Source organism: Cynocephalus volans, chromosome 6 (assembly GCF_027409185.1).
Source record: "Cynocephalus volans isolate mCynVol1 chromosome 6, mCynVol1.pri, whole genome shotgun sequence".
NCBI lineage: Eukaryota > Metazoa > Chordata > Mammalia > Dermoptera > Cynocephalidae > Cynocephalus > Cynocephalus volans.
The window spans coordinates 136,781,594-136,797,702 of record NC_084465.1 but is presented as its reverse complement, the minus strand read 5'-3'; the positions used below and the strand labels follow the sequence as shown (position 1 = coordinate 136,797,702).

Here is a 16,109-nt window from a genome sequence, read left to right as displayed (position 1 = left end):
CACATGTAAGTGAGATCACACAGCATTTGTCTTTCTGTGCCTGGCTTATTTCACTTAGCACAATGTCCTCCGGGTTCATCCATGTTGTTACAAATAACAGGATTTTCTACATTCATTAATGTCTCCCTTGAGATTCCCTTTAGCCCTGTCGTCTATGATGAGTTCTGAAGTGGAAAGATTGTATTGTGTCTAGGCCAAATACTTAGGAACTACATTGAGGGTCATGTTTAAAAAGGGGATATAAAGTTAATGGAGAGCTTAGGAGTAATGCAAGGCTTTAGGAATTTTCAGTTTTAGACAACAACATATAACAATCATTTGAACATTTACTTCATGCAAGGCACTGAGTCTTTAGAAAGAACATAAATACGACTAAGATACAGTGTTTGCCTTCAAGAAACTTACTTTCTAGTGCAAAAGTTGGATTGATAAACAGTTTTCTTTGGGACTTCTGATTGAATGTAGCATAATAAAGATACTTTTATTCTGAAACTATTCCTTTTCCTAATAGAAATAAGAAAAATAAGAGAAAAGATTGATGAAAAACCATTATTAATGAAAATAAAGACTTAGCCATAAGCCAAAACAAAAAGGAAAACTGTGAAGAATAGTGTCAAATTCTGCAGAAATAGGTTAAAATTGAAGGAGGGTGACAGAATTGCATGCAAACATCTACATATCTTGTACAGAATCAAAAAGGAAAGAATGAGAAAGGAGAAGAGAAACATATATGCAGTAATTGTTTGTCAGTGGCTGTTCAAAGTCAACAGAAGAGGCATTTAAAAAAACCCAAATCACTAAACTGAAAGCTTCATTGCAATTTGTAAACTTCCTGCTCATCCTAATGTGAGAGCCTAGATTAGGGACAGAGGCATACTCTTAGGTGAAATGACCCAGCAGGTTTTTACCAGCAACAGTGTGGTGACAAAATACCTGAATAGAAGCTGCTTCTGCTTGAGCTCATCTTGTAGCAAACTCTAGATTCAAGTGACCTCCATTAAAAAAGGAATAATAATTAGAAAGGAACCAGTTTGAGGCTATATTTAGATACTATTTTTTAAAGGAAGTAAGAAATGTAAACAAAAAACCAGAATATACAACAGAAAAAATGATGTTAAGAAGCAGAAGAAAATTTCAAACAAATATATCTTCATGACATTAAATAAAACATGATATCTTCACAAGAACTCAATAAAATAAATATATACAACAGCTCAAAAGGCAGTGAAAAGGCAGTAGGACTTGGAAAGTATCAGAGGTCTAGAAAAAAAAAAAGAGAAAAATAAAACCATGATAGAAATGAAAGTATGTCAGAATAGCAAAATGTAAGATGGATGGTGCTGCAAACAGGGTCTTGAATGATGGAGCTTGAAAAAATAAATAAATAAAGCAAAATAAAATGGAAAATACAGAGTAGAGTGTTACAGAGTAAATGATAGCTACTGAAGACAAATTGACCCATGATAAATATAATTAGTGCCTCTGAAGAAGAGAATAAATCATATGGGACAAAAAATATTAACAAAAATATATGGAAAATTTCCTAAAATAAAATCTGAAACAACTCATGGGTGGTAGTACCCATGAGCCCTTCTGGAAAAGATGATTCGATCATGATTGCTTAATCTAGCTAAACGAGATTAATTAAAGTAATGAACCCAGAAACCTTGGCAAACACTGATTTTTTTTCCCTATTACCTCAATTATGAATTCTTTATGTTAAGAATATTTAAAATCCTCTCTTCTAGCTGATTGAAAGTATACAATAAATTGTTGTTAATTATAGTCACCCTACAGTGCTGTAGAACACTAGATATTATTTGTATCTGTTAACCAACCTCTCACTCTCCCATTTCCTCCCTATTCTCTCCAGATTCTAGTAACCACCATTCTATTCTCCATTTCTATGTGGCCAACTTTCTTAGCTTCCATGTATGAGTGAGAACATGAAGTATTTCTCTTCTGTTCCTGACTTACTTCACTTATCATAATGGCCTCCAAGCTCATCCATGTTGCCATGAATAACAGAATTGTATTCCTTTTTATGGCTTTATAGTATTCCATTGTATATATCCCATTTTCTTTATCCATTTATTGTTGACGGACACTTGGACTGATTCCATATCTTGACTATTGTGAATAGTGTTGCAATAAACATGGAAGTGGAGATATCTCTTCAATATACTGACTTCCTTTCCTTTGAATATATACCTAGTAGTGGAATTACTGAATCATATGGAAGTTCTATTATTTTTTTTAGGAACCTCCATACTGTTTTCCATAACGGCTGTACTAAAATTTTCATTCCTACCTACAGGTGAATTATTGGAGCACAGAGGATTTTTAGGGCAGCAAAACTATTCCATGTGACACTGTAATGGTGAATACATGACATTATGCATTTGGCAAAACCCATAGAACTATATAACACAAAGAGAGAACCCTAATGTAAAATTGAGTTAATGATAATAGATCAGTATTGGTTCATAACTGTAACAAATGTACCACACTAATGCAACATGTTAATAATAGGGGAAACTGTATATGTTTTTTTCTGGGGGAGGTGATATGGGAACCATCTGTACTTTTTGCTCAATTTTTCTGTAAACCTAAAACTGCTATAAAAATAAAGTAAAATAAAATAAAATAATGAAATATAGATATCAAGAATGAAGCTGCCATGTTAGGGAAGAAATTATGGTTAGAAAACAGGGTGAAAATACTGTAAAGCTTTACAGTGTAGAAATAATAATGTAATTGGTGTGGAAGAGAAAGAGAGACTCAAAAATATGTCCATAGCAGTTAAATGAAGCTATTGATTTTTTAGGACATTATTTAATGTCATTGTCAGGAGCTCAGCAGAGCTGGGAAAGAGGGCTGGGCTGTCAGAGGTGAGAGTAGCTGATTAAAGCAACAAGCCAAAGATGAAAGAGTTAGGCCTTTACTCACTTACTGTGATGGTATTAGCTAGGGTCTAAAACCAGAGAAAATGCTTCCAACTCCCCTGTTCCATTTCCCTGTGGATCAGTGCAGATGTGGGGGCAGTCTCAATGGTGAGGGAGTCCGTGGCTTTAAGGGAAGGGTGAGGGGGGAGGGCTAAGAGTGGAAAAGTGCAGGTACTGAGTCAGAATGGGAAAAAGTGTCTTCAAGGCCTTGGTTAGGACTTGTGCCCCAGGTCTCAAATAAGGAGACTCTAAGAATGAAGGCTCTGGGGCCAGGAATGCAAATATGCAGCCAGAGGGCCTGAAAACTTGACTGCAAGGGGCCTGAAACCTTGACTGCAGCTTTCTTCAGGGCCTGCCATGTACCTGCTGTGAAATGAGGCTCCTGTGGGGAGGGCAGTTTTCTTCTGTTGAGGCCTGCCTCGGAAAGCCTTTGTAGTTGGGTTAGTCCTGAAAAATCACACACAGGTTTTTAACAAAAAGCAGGACTGCTCAGATATAAAGATAACTAGTAATAAAACTAAAGTCAATAAGTTATCTAGGTAGCAAATGGGAAATTACTAGTCACTAGTATATAGACTTCATGTGAGCAGAAACCTCATTTGATCTGTTCATTGTTGTATTTCCAGACTTAGCACAATACCTGGCATAAAATAGGTACTCTGAAATATTGGTGAATTAGTGTATGAAAGTTGTTTAATGAATAACATATTGTGTCTAAAAGGTAGACATAGAAATACCAGGCAAATGCTAACAGGAATTTTAAAATTGATATTAGGTAAGCTGGATTTCAAGGCAAAAAGCATTTAAGAGTCATAGAAAGTTACTTTATAATGATAATTGGTACAGTTCTCAAGAAAGGTCTAATTGTCATGAGGATACATACGTAAAATAGCATCAGATTTCATAGGGCAGGAAATGATAGGAAATACCCACTCAACAAGTTTTTATCGAATACCTACTATTGCTACAAAATAAGAAAACCATTCTCTTAAGAATATAAACTCAGTAATTAAGTCAACTATGAGCAAATAGATCAGAAGCACATTAAAAGAATAACATAATATGACCAAACAGATTTTGTTTCAGGAATACAAAAGTAATTTAGTATTAGGAATTACATTAATATTATTCAACATGTTAATAATTGGGAAGAACAAAATTATATGTCAGAAAACATTTGACAAAATTCGGTGTCTTTTTCTGATTGTTTTTAAACACTCAATTAAATTAGAAAAAATGAACACCATCTCAAGATATGTATGTCATTTACTGACTTTTTGAGGGAGTTATATGTGCGTGTGGATGTATGTTTGAGAGTATGTGTATGTTATATGTTTAAGCATACACGCACATATATACACATATCTCCAAATCCAGTAACATGCTAAATGATGAAACATTTAAAAAGTAATCATTAAAAATAATGAATAAGACAAAGATGTCCACTATCAGCACTATTACTTAATATTGCTGTGGATCTGTTAGCTAATATATTCACACAAGAGAAATAGTACATAAATAGAACTGAAGACTCAAAAACAGGATTGAATATGTCTGGAAAACACAAGTGAGTTAACTAAAAGAATAAGAAGCAATTAGTGCATTTAATAAGGTGCCTGGTTACAAAAATAGGATAACCGATAGCCTACTATACCCATAAAAACTGTTAGAAAATATAATAGAAGAAAGTTTCTACAGCTAACATGTTCCCAGGTTATAGTCACAACACAGAATTTATAACCACCTAGAAATAACAAGAAATTTGTGTAACTCACATGGGAGTAAGAGAGACTTGAAGAATAATGGAAAGTACTTAGATAGGATGGCAGAATATCGTAAAAGTGTTACTTCTCTTTAAATATAAATTCAGCAAAATAGTAAAAAGTTGTTGTTTGCTAACCTACCAAGTTCTTCCTAAAGTTTAAATGAAAATTAACTGTAAGAATGGCCAGGAAACTTTCTGAGAAAAGAAGCAATAAGGCAGGCAGAGGGGCAAATATAACCGCCAGTCAACATGGGATAAACAGTGTTACCAGTCTGAGTTGATCTAACATTGTTTGAAAGCAAAAATGTTTTCATTAACTTTTGTGGCCATATTATAGAAAAAAGAGCACATTTCCATTAACTTTAAGTATGGCATCGTTAAAGATAACTTGCGTAACTCCTAAACTACTTTGTTGAATCTGAACCTAGGATGCCAGGTAAAATAAATTAAGTTGTGAAAGGTTCAATTTAGAGATTATTTTTTGCATAACTGCCCCATCATTTGGACTACATTATTAAAAATCACTATTTTGAAGAATCCTTTAAAATTGTAATTTTTAAATGTCTAGCTGTATTAGAGATATTGATTCTGTTTACTTCCCCTTAGATTCTAGACACAGGATGCTCCAGCTATAATTGCTATAAAAGATTGTTATTTTATTTCTATCATAGTTTTAGGAATTTAACTGTAATCAATCTACATTAAGTTGCTTATCATAATGACTCTGTATGGACAATATGATGTACTGTCTAATGTCCTGCCCCATATTTTCTGACAGACTGCTCAGTGCCTGATTTTCAAATTGTTTTCCTTAGAACCTGGAATTCCAGGAATGCTTGAGGAAATTTTCAGTATTTAATTTTGATTTCATTTTACAAATGTGTCTTAAATTATTTAAAATCCTATGATCAAAAATGACAGACAAGAGCTTTCAAACAGTGGAGACAGCTGGCATGTTCCCAGGTTAACTCACCCTTTAAAGAACTCAGAGTAAAACTTCCTGCTTTATTCGTGTACTTGAATTTCTTAGAAGTATGTTATAATTAGGAAGGTTGTGACTCTGGGCTGATCTCTTTAAATTTCTGGCTACGACATACACTAAGAATGCTTAATGAGAACTGATACACCCATGACTCTGTTTATCTTCTGATATATAAAAGAAGAAAACTAGCACATTTTGTAATTACTTAACCCATTAGAGATTATTTTGATTAATCTCATCTACAATCTTTGGAAGTTCTTTGCATACAACTTCAAAATATTAAAATAATTGTGGATATATCTGAAAATATTTTCCATTTGATAAATTAACAGACACATACATGAAAGAGATGGTGATGGGTCAGTGGTATCTCATTTGCTAAATAAAAAACATTATTGATAGGTGGGTATTTCAAAATTTCCTAGACCCTATGCCAGAAATAGTTAATGACAAAATAAAGTTCTCCATCTCTGACTCCAGAAAACAGAGCAGTATAACACTGGAGGCATCCTTGCTGCAGGAAGTGCTCAGGATCCAGGAAACTACTCTGTTCCAGCTCTGCTTTGGTGGGCTCTGGGACCTTGGGGGAAATCACTTAATTTCTCAAAGCTTCTGTTTAATGCCCCACTTCCTTCACAAGATTGCTTTGGAAAGTTAATTTAACTGAAGTTGATTTGAAAAGTATCGTGTTGCATAAACTGTTATAATTTCTGATGTATTTAGTTATGATTAGTTAGCATTTTTCTTTCTTTTCCATTCTATCCATGTTTTAATATTCTTACCCCCTCTCACCCCCAAATGTTCACTCCTTAGGGTATTACACTAGAAGAGTTTGACAGATTATCTTTCAATATGATTTTAATGAGCCCTCCATGTCAGCCATTCACAAGGTATGTATAATAAATATTTCTCAGTTGAGAAAGGGTATTTTTGAAGGACACGTTAAGTCAAATTGTACCATAGTTTTAAGCATGTACACTTTGAAGTCTATCAGCTGCATTTTCATAGTTTTGAAATTTTTCATAAATAATTCTATTATCTACTTACATTTATAGTTAAGCATTAATCATAAAGGAAATGGTAATTACTGCCAGATGAGCAAAAAAAAATTGGTCAACATTGGTATGAAGACTATGAGATCTCTTTTATGCCTACTTAAGATACAACATTTATTTCTGCCCAAATTACCATAGTTTATTGAAACTAATAAGCATTCAGGAATATCTTTCTAACACTGATTATTAATCAAAGTGAATTTCCTTAATAAATATTCAAGTCCTAAATTACTTAATTGTAAAAAGCTACTCAAGCATGCATTTCTGAATTTTACATTTCTTAAAATTCATATGTATGTTTAATAATTCTTATTTTTCATAGCCACGTTGCAGTATCCTCATTTTTAAAAATATAATTGAAATGTATTGGTTGTACATATTTATGGAGTACAGAATTATATTTCAATACATGTACAAAACATGTAATGATCGGGCCGGCCCACGGCTCACTCGGGAGAGTGCGGAGCTGATAACACCAAGGCCACAGGTTCGGATCCCATATAGGGATGGCTGGTTTGCTCACTGGCTGAGTGTGGTGCTGACAAAACATGTAATGATCAAATCTGGCTAGTTAGCAAATTCATTGCAAAAATTTATTTTTTCTTTGTTATGAGAACATTTAAGCTCCTTTCTGTTAGCCATTTGACAACATACAATAAATTATTGTTAATTATAGATGCCTAGCACTACAGTACACAAATAAAAAGTATTTTTTCTATCTAGCTGTAATTTTGCAAATATTTTCTCCCATTTTGCAGGTTGTCGCTTCCCTCTGTTTATTGTTTCCTTTGCTATGCAGAAGTTTTTTGTTTGATATAATCCCATTTGTTTATTTTTTCTTTTGTTGCCTGTGCTTTTGAGGTCTTATTCATAAAATCCTTGCCTAGATCTATGTCCTGAAGCATTTTCCTTGTGTTTTCTTCTAGAGGTCTTATAGTTTTAGGTCTTACATTTAAGTCTTTAATCCATTTTGAGTTGATTTTTGTATCTGGTGAGAGATAGGCATCTACTTTCATTCTTACTACACATGGATACCCAGTCTGTCCAGCACCACTTATTGAAAAGGCCGTCCTTTCCTCAGTGTATGTTCTCAGCACCATTGTCAAGGATCAGTTGGCTATAAGTATGTGGGTTTATTTCTGGGTTCTATTCTGTTCCGTTGGTTTATGTGTCTGTTTTTATGCCTGTACTATGCTCTTTTGGTTACTATAGCTTTATTGTACATTTTGAAGTCAGGTAGTGTAATGACTCCAACTTTATTCTTTCTGCTTAGGATTGCTTTAGCTATTCATTGTCTTTTGTGGTTTTATATGAATGTTAGGATTGTTTTCTCTATTTCTGTGAGGAATGTTATTGGTATTTTGGTTGGGATTGCATTGAATTTATAGATCATTTTGGGTAGTGTGGTCATTTTGACAATATTAATTCTTCCAATCTATGAACATGATTGTTTTTTCCATTTTTTTATGTCCTCTTTAATTTCTTTTATCATTGTTTTATAGTTTTCGCTGTAGAGATGTCACCTCTTGGTTAAATTTATTCCTAGGTATTTTATTTTTTTTATAGCTATTGTAAATGGGCTTGCTTTCTTGACTTCTTTTTCTGCTAGTTTTTTGTTGGTGTATAGAAATGCTACTGATTTTGTATACTGATTTTGTAGCTTGCATCATTACTGAATTTGTTTATCAGTTCTAAGTTTTTTGGTGGAGCCTCTAGGTTTTTCTCCATATAAGATCATGTCATCTGCAAACAGGGACAATTCAACTTTTTCTTTTCCAATTTGGATGCCCTTTATTTATTTCTCTTGCCTGATTGTTCTGGCTAGAACTTTCAGTACTGTATTAAAGAGGAGTGGTGAGAGTGGCCATCCCTGTCTTGTTCCTGTTCTTGGAGGAAAAGTTTTCAGCTTTTCCCCATTCAGGATGACATAAGCTGTGGTTCTGTCATAAACAACCTCTGTTGTGTTGAAATGCTTCCCTTCTGTTGAGGGTTTTTGTCATGAAGGATGTTGAATTTTATCAAACGCTTTTTCTGCATCTATTAAGATGATCATATGGTTTTTGTCCTTTATTTTGTTGATGTGGTGTGCCACATTTATTTATTTGCATATGTTGAGGCATCCTTGCATCTCTGGGATGCATCCCACTTGATCATGGTGTATAATCTTTTTGATGTGCTGTTGAATTCTGTTTGCTAGTATTTTATTGAGAATTTTTGCATCTATGTTCATCAAGAACATTGGCCTATAGTTTTCTTTTTCTTTTGTGTCTTTGTCTGATTTTGGTATCAGTGTAATGCTGGCCTCATACAATGAGTTTGGAAGAATACCCTATGCTTCAATTTTTCAGAATAGTTAGAGAAGATTTGGTATTAATTCTTTTTTAAAAGTTTGATGTAATTCAGTAGTGAAGCCATCCAGTCCTGGGCTTTTCTTTGTTGGGAGACTGCTGATTACTAATTCAATCTGTTTGCTGATTATTGGTCTGTTCAGGTTTTCTGTTTCTTCTTGGTTCAATCTTGGTAGGTTGTGTATGTCTAGAAATCTCTTCATTTCCTCCAGATTTTCAAATTTGTTGATGTATAGTTGTTCATAATAGTCTCTAATGATTTGTTATTATGTATTTTTGTGGTGTCCATTGTAATGTCTCCTTTTTCATTTTTGACTTTCATTATTTAAGACTTTTCTCTTTTTCTTAGTCTAGCTACTGGTTTGCCAGTTTTGTTTATTTTCCCTTAAAATCAACTTTTTGTATCATCAATCTTTTGTACCTTTTTTTTTTTTTTTGGTCTCTATTTTATTTAGTTCTGCTCTGATCTTTATTATTTCTTTCCATCTACTAATTTTGGGATTGTATTGTTCTTGCTTTTCTAGTTCTGTGAGGTATAACATGAGGTCGTTTATTTGAAATATTTCTACTTTTTTGATGTAAGCACTTAATGCAATAAATTTTCCTCTGAGTACTGCTTTTGCAGTATCCCATAGGTTTTGAAATGATGTGTTTCTATTTTCATTTGTTTCAAGAAATTTTTTAATTTCCTGTTTAATTTCTCCTTTGACCCTTTGGTCATTCAGGAGCATGTTGTTTAATTTCCATGTATTTGTATAGTTTCCAAAGTTTTGCTTGTTACTAATTTCTAGTTTTATTCCATTGTAGTCTGAAAAGATACTTGATATGATTTCAATTTTTGTAAATGTTTTGAGACTTGATTTGTGGCCTATCACATGGTCTATCCTGGAGAATGATCCATGTGCTAATGAGAAGAATGTATATTCTGCATTTGTTGGATGAAATGTTCTGTAAATATCTGTCATGCCCATTTGGTTTATAGTGCAGTATAAATCTAATGTTTCTCTGCTGATTTTTTTTCTGGATGATCTGTACAATGCTAAGAAGTGGGTGTTGATGCCTCCAGCTATTATTGTATTGGGACGCCTATCTTTCCTTTCAGATCCAATAATATTTGCTTCATATATCTGGGTGCTCTGATGTTGGGTACATATATACTTAAAATTGCTATAGCCTCTTGCTGAGTTGATCCATTTTTCATTATATAATATCCTTCTTTGTCTCTTTTTATAGTTTTTGGTTTAAAGTCTATTTTATCCAATATAGGTGTAGCTACTCCTGCTCATTTTTGGTTTTCACTTATGTGGAATGTCTTTTTCCATACCTTCACTATTAGTCTATGTGTGTCTTCACAGGTGAAGGGAGATTCTTAGGCAACATATAGTTTGGCCTAATTTTTAAATGCATTCAGCCAATTTGTCTTTTACATGGGGAATTTAATACATTTACATTTATGATTGTTAGTAATAGGTATTGCTTTACTCTTGAGATTTTATTAAATTTTTATGGTTGTTTTGTATATCATCTGTTCTTTCTTTCTCTTTTATTGTTTGTCTGCTGTTTGATGGTTTTTCGTAGTGGTAAAATCTAATTTTTTTCTCTTTGTATACCTGCTCTACAGAGTTTTAAACTCTAAAGAGTTTTATTCTTTTAAGCATTGTTATAATGGTAGTTATTGTTCTTTTGCTTCTAGACATAGGACTTCCTTAAGGATTTTTTTGTAGGGTTGGTGTTGTGATGGTGAAATCACAGTTTTTGTTTGTCTAGGAAAGTCACTATTTCTCCTTCATTTCTGAAGGATAGCTTTACTGGGTATAGTATTCTTGGCTGACAGTTTTTTTTCTTTCAGCGCTTTGAATATATTATCCCACTCTTACCTAGCCTGTAAGGTTTCTGCTGTGAAGTCTGCTGTTAGTCTGATGGGGATTCCCTTATAGAGGATGTAACACTTTTCTCTTGTTCTTTTTAGAATTCTCTCTTTGTCTTTGTCTTCTGACAATTTGACTAAAATCTGTAGTGGAGAGGACCTTTTTGGATTAAACCCATTTGGGGATCTTTGAGCCTCTTGGATCTGGAAGTCTATATGTCTCCCAATACTTAGGATGTTTTCAGCTATTATTTCATTAAAAAAGGTTTTCAATACATTTACCTACAATACCTTTTCCTTCTCCTGCTGTAATACCAATAATATGGTTGTTTGTACACTTAGAGTTGTCCAATCGATCTCATAGGCTTTCTTTAAAAAAATTTTTTTTTCTTTTCTTTTTTTTTTTGTCTGACTCAATTTTTTAGAAAGTCTGTCTTCATGCTTAGAAATTCTTTCTTCTGCTTGATCTAGTCCATTGCTTAAGCTCTCAATTGTATTTTCTTATTTCATTAAATGAATTCTTCAGTTCCAAGATTTCTTCTTGGTTCTTTCTTTATATCTGTCTCTTGTTGTATTTCTCCTTCAGATCCTGAATTGTTTTTCTCATTTCATTGTGTTGTTTATCTGTAGTTTCTTGCATCTCATTGAGTTTCCTTTAGATTATTATTTGGAATTCCTTTTCAGGCATTTCATAGTTTTCCTTTTCTTTGGTGTTTGGTACTAGAGAATTGTATTCCTTTCAGAGTGTCATGTTTCCTTGTTTTTTTTCTCCGCATTTCTTGTATCCCTATGTTGATATCTCAGCATCTGGTGGAACAGTCACTTCTTGTAATACTTCGGAATAGCTTTTGAAGGGAGAGACTCTTTCCTGTACATGTGTTCTATAGTGTCAGTAGAGTAGGGTCTTTTAGGTTTGATTCTAGGTGAATACAATAGTGTAGTCTCTGTGTAATTTCATCTACTCTATTCAGTGGAGTTGTCTGTGAGTGCCTCTGTGGCTTAGGCACTGGGGTGCTCAGCAGCTCCTTGCTGACGTAGATGACACTGGGCTAGGTCACAGGGGTCAGGGGTGAGGTCTTGAGCTCTTCAGAGAAGCATTGGGGTACTTCATTGCTCCTCAGCTGGAGTAGCTGACACTAGACAAGGTCACTGGGCTGTGGAAAAGCCCCTTTGTCCCCAAGAGATATGCTGGGGTGCTCTGCAGCTGCTCAGCTGGAGAGGGCCCTCTCTAGTAGAGGCTGCTGCAGTCATGTGCAGGTCCCTGTGCTCCCAAGAGAGATGCTGCAGTGCTTTGCATCTTTACTGTTGAAGTGGGCCACTTTGGGTAAGGTTGCTGGGGTCACAGTGGGGCCCTGCACTCTCAAGAGAGACACTGGGTTGCTCTGCAGCACTACTGGAGTGGGACACTCTGGGTGAGTCTGCTGTGATCCTGGGCAGGACTCCATACCTGCAAGAGAGATTCTGGGTCACTCTGCAGCCGTTACCCACCTGGGATGCGTGGCCCTGGACAGGCTTACTGGAGCTTTCAGTGGGGCTTCATGCCCTCAAGAGAGATGTGTGGGAACTCCACAACTTCCCATCTGGGTGCGTGGTTCTCTGTGGGTTTGCTGGAGCTTCAGTGGTACTCAGTGCCCCTGTGAGAGGTGTGCAAGTGCTCCACTGAAGAGAGAAGTGCTGCCATCAGTGGCAGAAGGACCCGATTGGTCCATTTTCTGACTCCAGAAAGTGCGTGCACTGACTCTCTCTGCCTGAAAGTGGCTTCCACACTTTGCTGGACCACCTGTTTCCAGGGTACAGGCTACCGTGTGGGCTTATGTGCTGGGGACCCAGTGTGATGACAAGGCCTCCAGGCCGTAGAGATGCCTGGGCTATTGGACCCTGGGGAAAAATGAACTTGGGTATTGGCTATAATTCTAAAATGGCAACTGCTGCAGCAGCCCTGGACTAGGGGTGGGGGGTTCAGTGCAAACTCTCTCCCTGGATTAATGTAGTCCCTTTGGCTCCCAGCAGCTCCCCACACTGGGGTCATGGTCTGCAAGTGCCACGCAGCTCCTTTGTAGCTTGGATTGCAGGTGTCTGCAGCCCAGCTCTTGTTCATCTTTTCCCTGCAGGCAGAAATTCTGTCTGGGTTCCTGCTGCTTCTGGCTGGGCATGGGGTGATGGAGGCTGGGTATTTTCTTCCATTTTCTATCTGGCTATCCTCAGTTTCTGCTCACTAGAGTTTCTGTTTTACTTTTTTGATGGGCTCCAGAGCTCTCCTTTAGTTAATTTTGTCCAGTGTCGTTGCATATTCATTGTTCTGTCTGTCTTTGTGGGATAGATGAGTGGTAGAGTCTTCTAGTCAGACATCTTTCTCTGCCTACGTCCAATTTCTTTATTTTTGCAAAATTACGTAGTATTGATTTGTCTGTATATTTCAAGGAATTATATCTTAAGTGAAATCTTGATTAATTCATCTTCATTTAGATATTTTTAATAATAGTAATTTTAATTATTTTAAGTAATCATAGTAATGATCCTTTAAGTGTCTTGCATTTAACAAACACTACTGCTACCATTCTTTTACAGGTGACAAACTGAAGCATAGAGAGGTTAAGTAACTTTCCCAAGGCTATACAGTTACAGACTGTCAGAGCCAGGATTTATCAATTATGTTATATATTCCTGTTTTAATATATATGATTTAAGTGGAATATCACATGTAATAACTATTTTAATTTGAATGGATATTCTCATGGTAAATTTTCATCTAAATTTTGATTTATTTAAACAGCTTTCTAGGAAACTAATTCCCAAAGTATTTATTGTTCATGTCCCTAGTGAGCTTATAGTCTGATGAGAATGACTGACAAATAATTAAGTTATAGTGTGATATAAGCTATATAGTAAAAGAATACTGAAAATGACATGAGAGCACAGAGAAGAAAGTGGCTTTACCACATATCAGAAGAGGGGAATTCTTGCAGAGGTGATGCCTGAGCTGTGTCTGAAAGCAGATTAGGAGTTTATCAGAGAAGACAGAGGCCATTCCATAAAAAGATGGCTCTATGCCTGTACAAGGTTAGGCCCTGTTAATACTACAGGTAGGATATACAGTACAGAATACAGCCCAAGCACTGAAGCCTCATGTATTATGCAGTGGGCCCTTAGTATCTTCCCTGCTACCACCCCCACCTGGTATTAGCCCAACTCCAGCTGCTGATGGCAGCAGTAACTGATTCTATAGTCATCATCATTTGGAACTCTGAGACAAAAGGGATAAAATAAGAAGAATCAAGTTCAAGTCCAGTCTAATCCCCTAACTGAACCTCAGATCCACTGATGGTTTTGGTCCTGCTGTCAGGTATGAGGATGCTGATAAGTGATGTCAAATAATTTATTTAAGACTATGAAGTAGCAAGGTTTTAAACCCTGGTCCTCCATTCTTGCTACTCTGGCCCAATCCAAGTTGTCCTTTCTGCTTGGTCCTTGATCATATTGTGAATTTTGCTTGTAAGATCTGATTGCTAGCCTAAATTTTACCTCTTTCCATGACCTGTCTTGACCCTAGCTAGTCTAACCACATTGTATCTCCTGCTTATAGAATCAAGCCTTCAGCTTAAGTCTCTCCTGTTTACATTGGACAGGATTGTCTTAGTCTTACCTACTACTTTGATCTGCTTAGATGGTGATTAGTCACCAATACCATCAACTCCAGGTGGCTACTCAGCCAGCTGAATTCTTGTCTTGCCTGGGGCAGAGCAAAAAGTGGTGTCAGCCAAGTATGTGAGTGTGGGTGTGTGTGCATATTTTTCCTAAACAATGTGATTTTAAGAGGGTAATTGGTTTTATTCTTCATTCACTTCTTGTTTTTCTTTGCTTCATATAAGTCACTTGGCATATTGTTTGGTAAAAAATAAATTTTAAGTGTAATTACTAGATATGCAAGCCTTTTTTTCTTTTTTAATTAAATAAATAAATGCATTTTGTTTTCTATAACAACAAGATGATCATATTTTTTTGTGAGGACCAACTTATTTTAATTCTCTTAGTTTGGGCTTTTTAAAAGTGATTTGGTATCTTTATATCAAGATTCAACGTGTTTGTACTTTCTTTACCCTTTAGAATTGGCCTGCAGGGTGATATGACTGATCCGAGGACGAATAGCTTCTTGTATATTCTAAATATTCTCCCAAGGTAAAAACTGAGATTCCTGTACAAGCTTACCTTAAGTTTAAAACTGTGAGTCTGGAAGAATGTGTTGTTTGTCATTTTATAGAGGTTAACAGTTTCTACCTGCTCTGTTCAGAGTCTGCTTGTCACTTATTTTCTACTGCCATGACTAATAGAATAACAGCAAATGTTTCACAATTCCATGCTTGCCACCAGTGAGTGATCGGGAATTAGAGAGTACTAGCTAAATTCTATCGCCTCTGCTCATAGCAGTAGTAATGCAAATAATGCTAATGTTATCGAATGCTGTTACTCATGGCCAGTAAACACGGGCTAACCCTAGTAGAAGCCACCGTTCTATGTGATTGGCAGCCCGTGGAGCTATGCAATGCAGTGGACCTGTGCAAACCCATGTTTTGAGATAAGTTTCAATGGAAATTAACATTTCCATCTAATGTGCCATGTTTATGGGGAAAAAATGAATAAAATATGAGTTGTTTCCATCCCTTATAAAATTCCTTTAAAAAGAGAGAGTTCAGGAAATTACTTGCCTCATATTTCCCACAAATAATAATTGTTTTTACTTTTTATTTCTTAACAATGAGATATTTGGAATTTCATTTGTTTTTATTTTTTTAGATTACAAAAATTACCGAAGTATATTCTTTTAGAAAACGTTAAAGGTTTTGAAGTATCTTCTACAAGGTAAAAATATCTTAAAAGTATCTTCTACAAGGTAAAATTATCTTAGACTTGGTATATTTTATAGTAGGAACTATTGTGAAATAAAGATCTTAAAAATAAACACATACATTCTGACATTTTATATATGTTATACATTTTATTCATGAATATTGATTTTTACTAATAATGTAAAACATTACAAGTTTTGTTCAACTGTCTCTCCCATTATGATATGTTTGAATTTTTCCAGAATGAACACTCATTTTAGTGAGAATAATATTGCTCAATTACAGTCACTTTACTGGTGCCTG

The 16,109-nt window shown here is 35.3% G+C and overlaps 1 protein-coding gene across 2 annotated transcripts in view; it reads left to right on the top strand.

Moving 5' to 3' along the window:
- TRDMT1 (tRNA aspartic acid methyltransferase 1) overlaps positions 1-16,109 on the top strand; it is a 60,072-nt gene that overhangs the window by 30,546 nt on the left and 13,417 nt on the right. For both annotated transcript variants that reach the window (XM_063099811.1, XM_063099810.1), the window contains exons 3-5: positions 6,506-6,582; positions 15,067-15,138; positions 15,754-15,819. In XM_063099811.1, the coding sequence (XP_062955881.1) occupies positions 6,506-6,582; positions 15,067-15,138; positions 15,754-15,819 (215 nt within the window). The remainder of the gene's footprint in view (positions 1-6,505; positions 6,583-15,066; positions 15,139-15,753; positions 15,820-16,109) is intronic.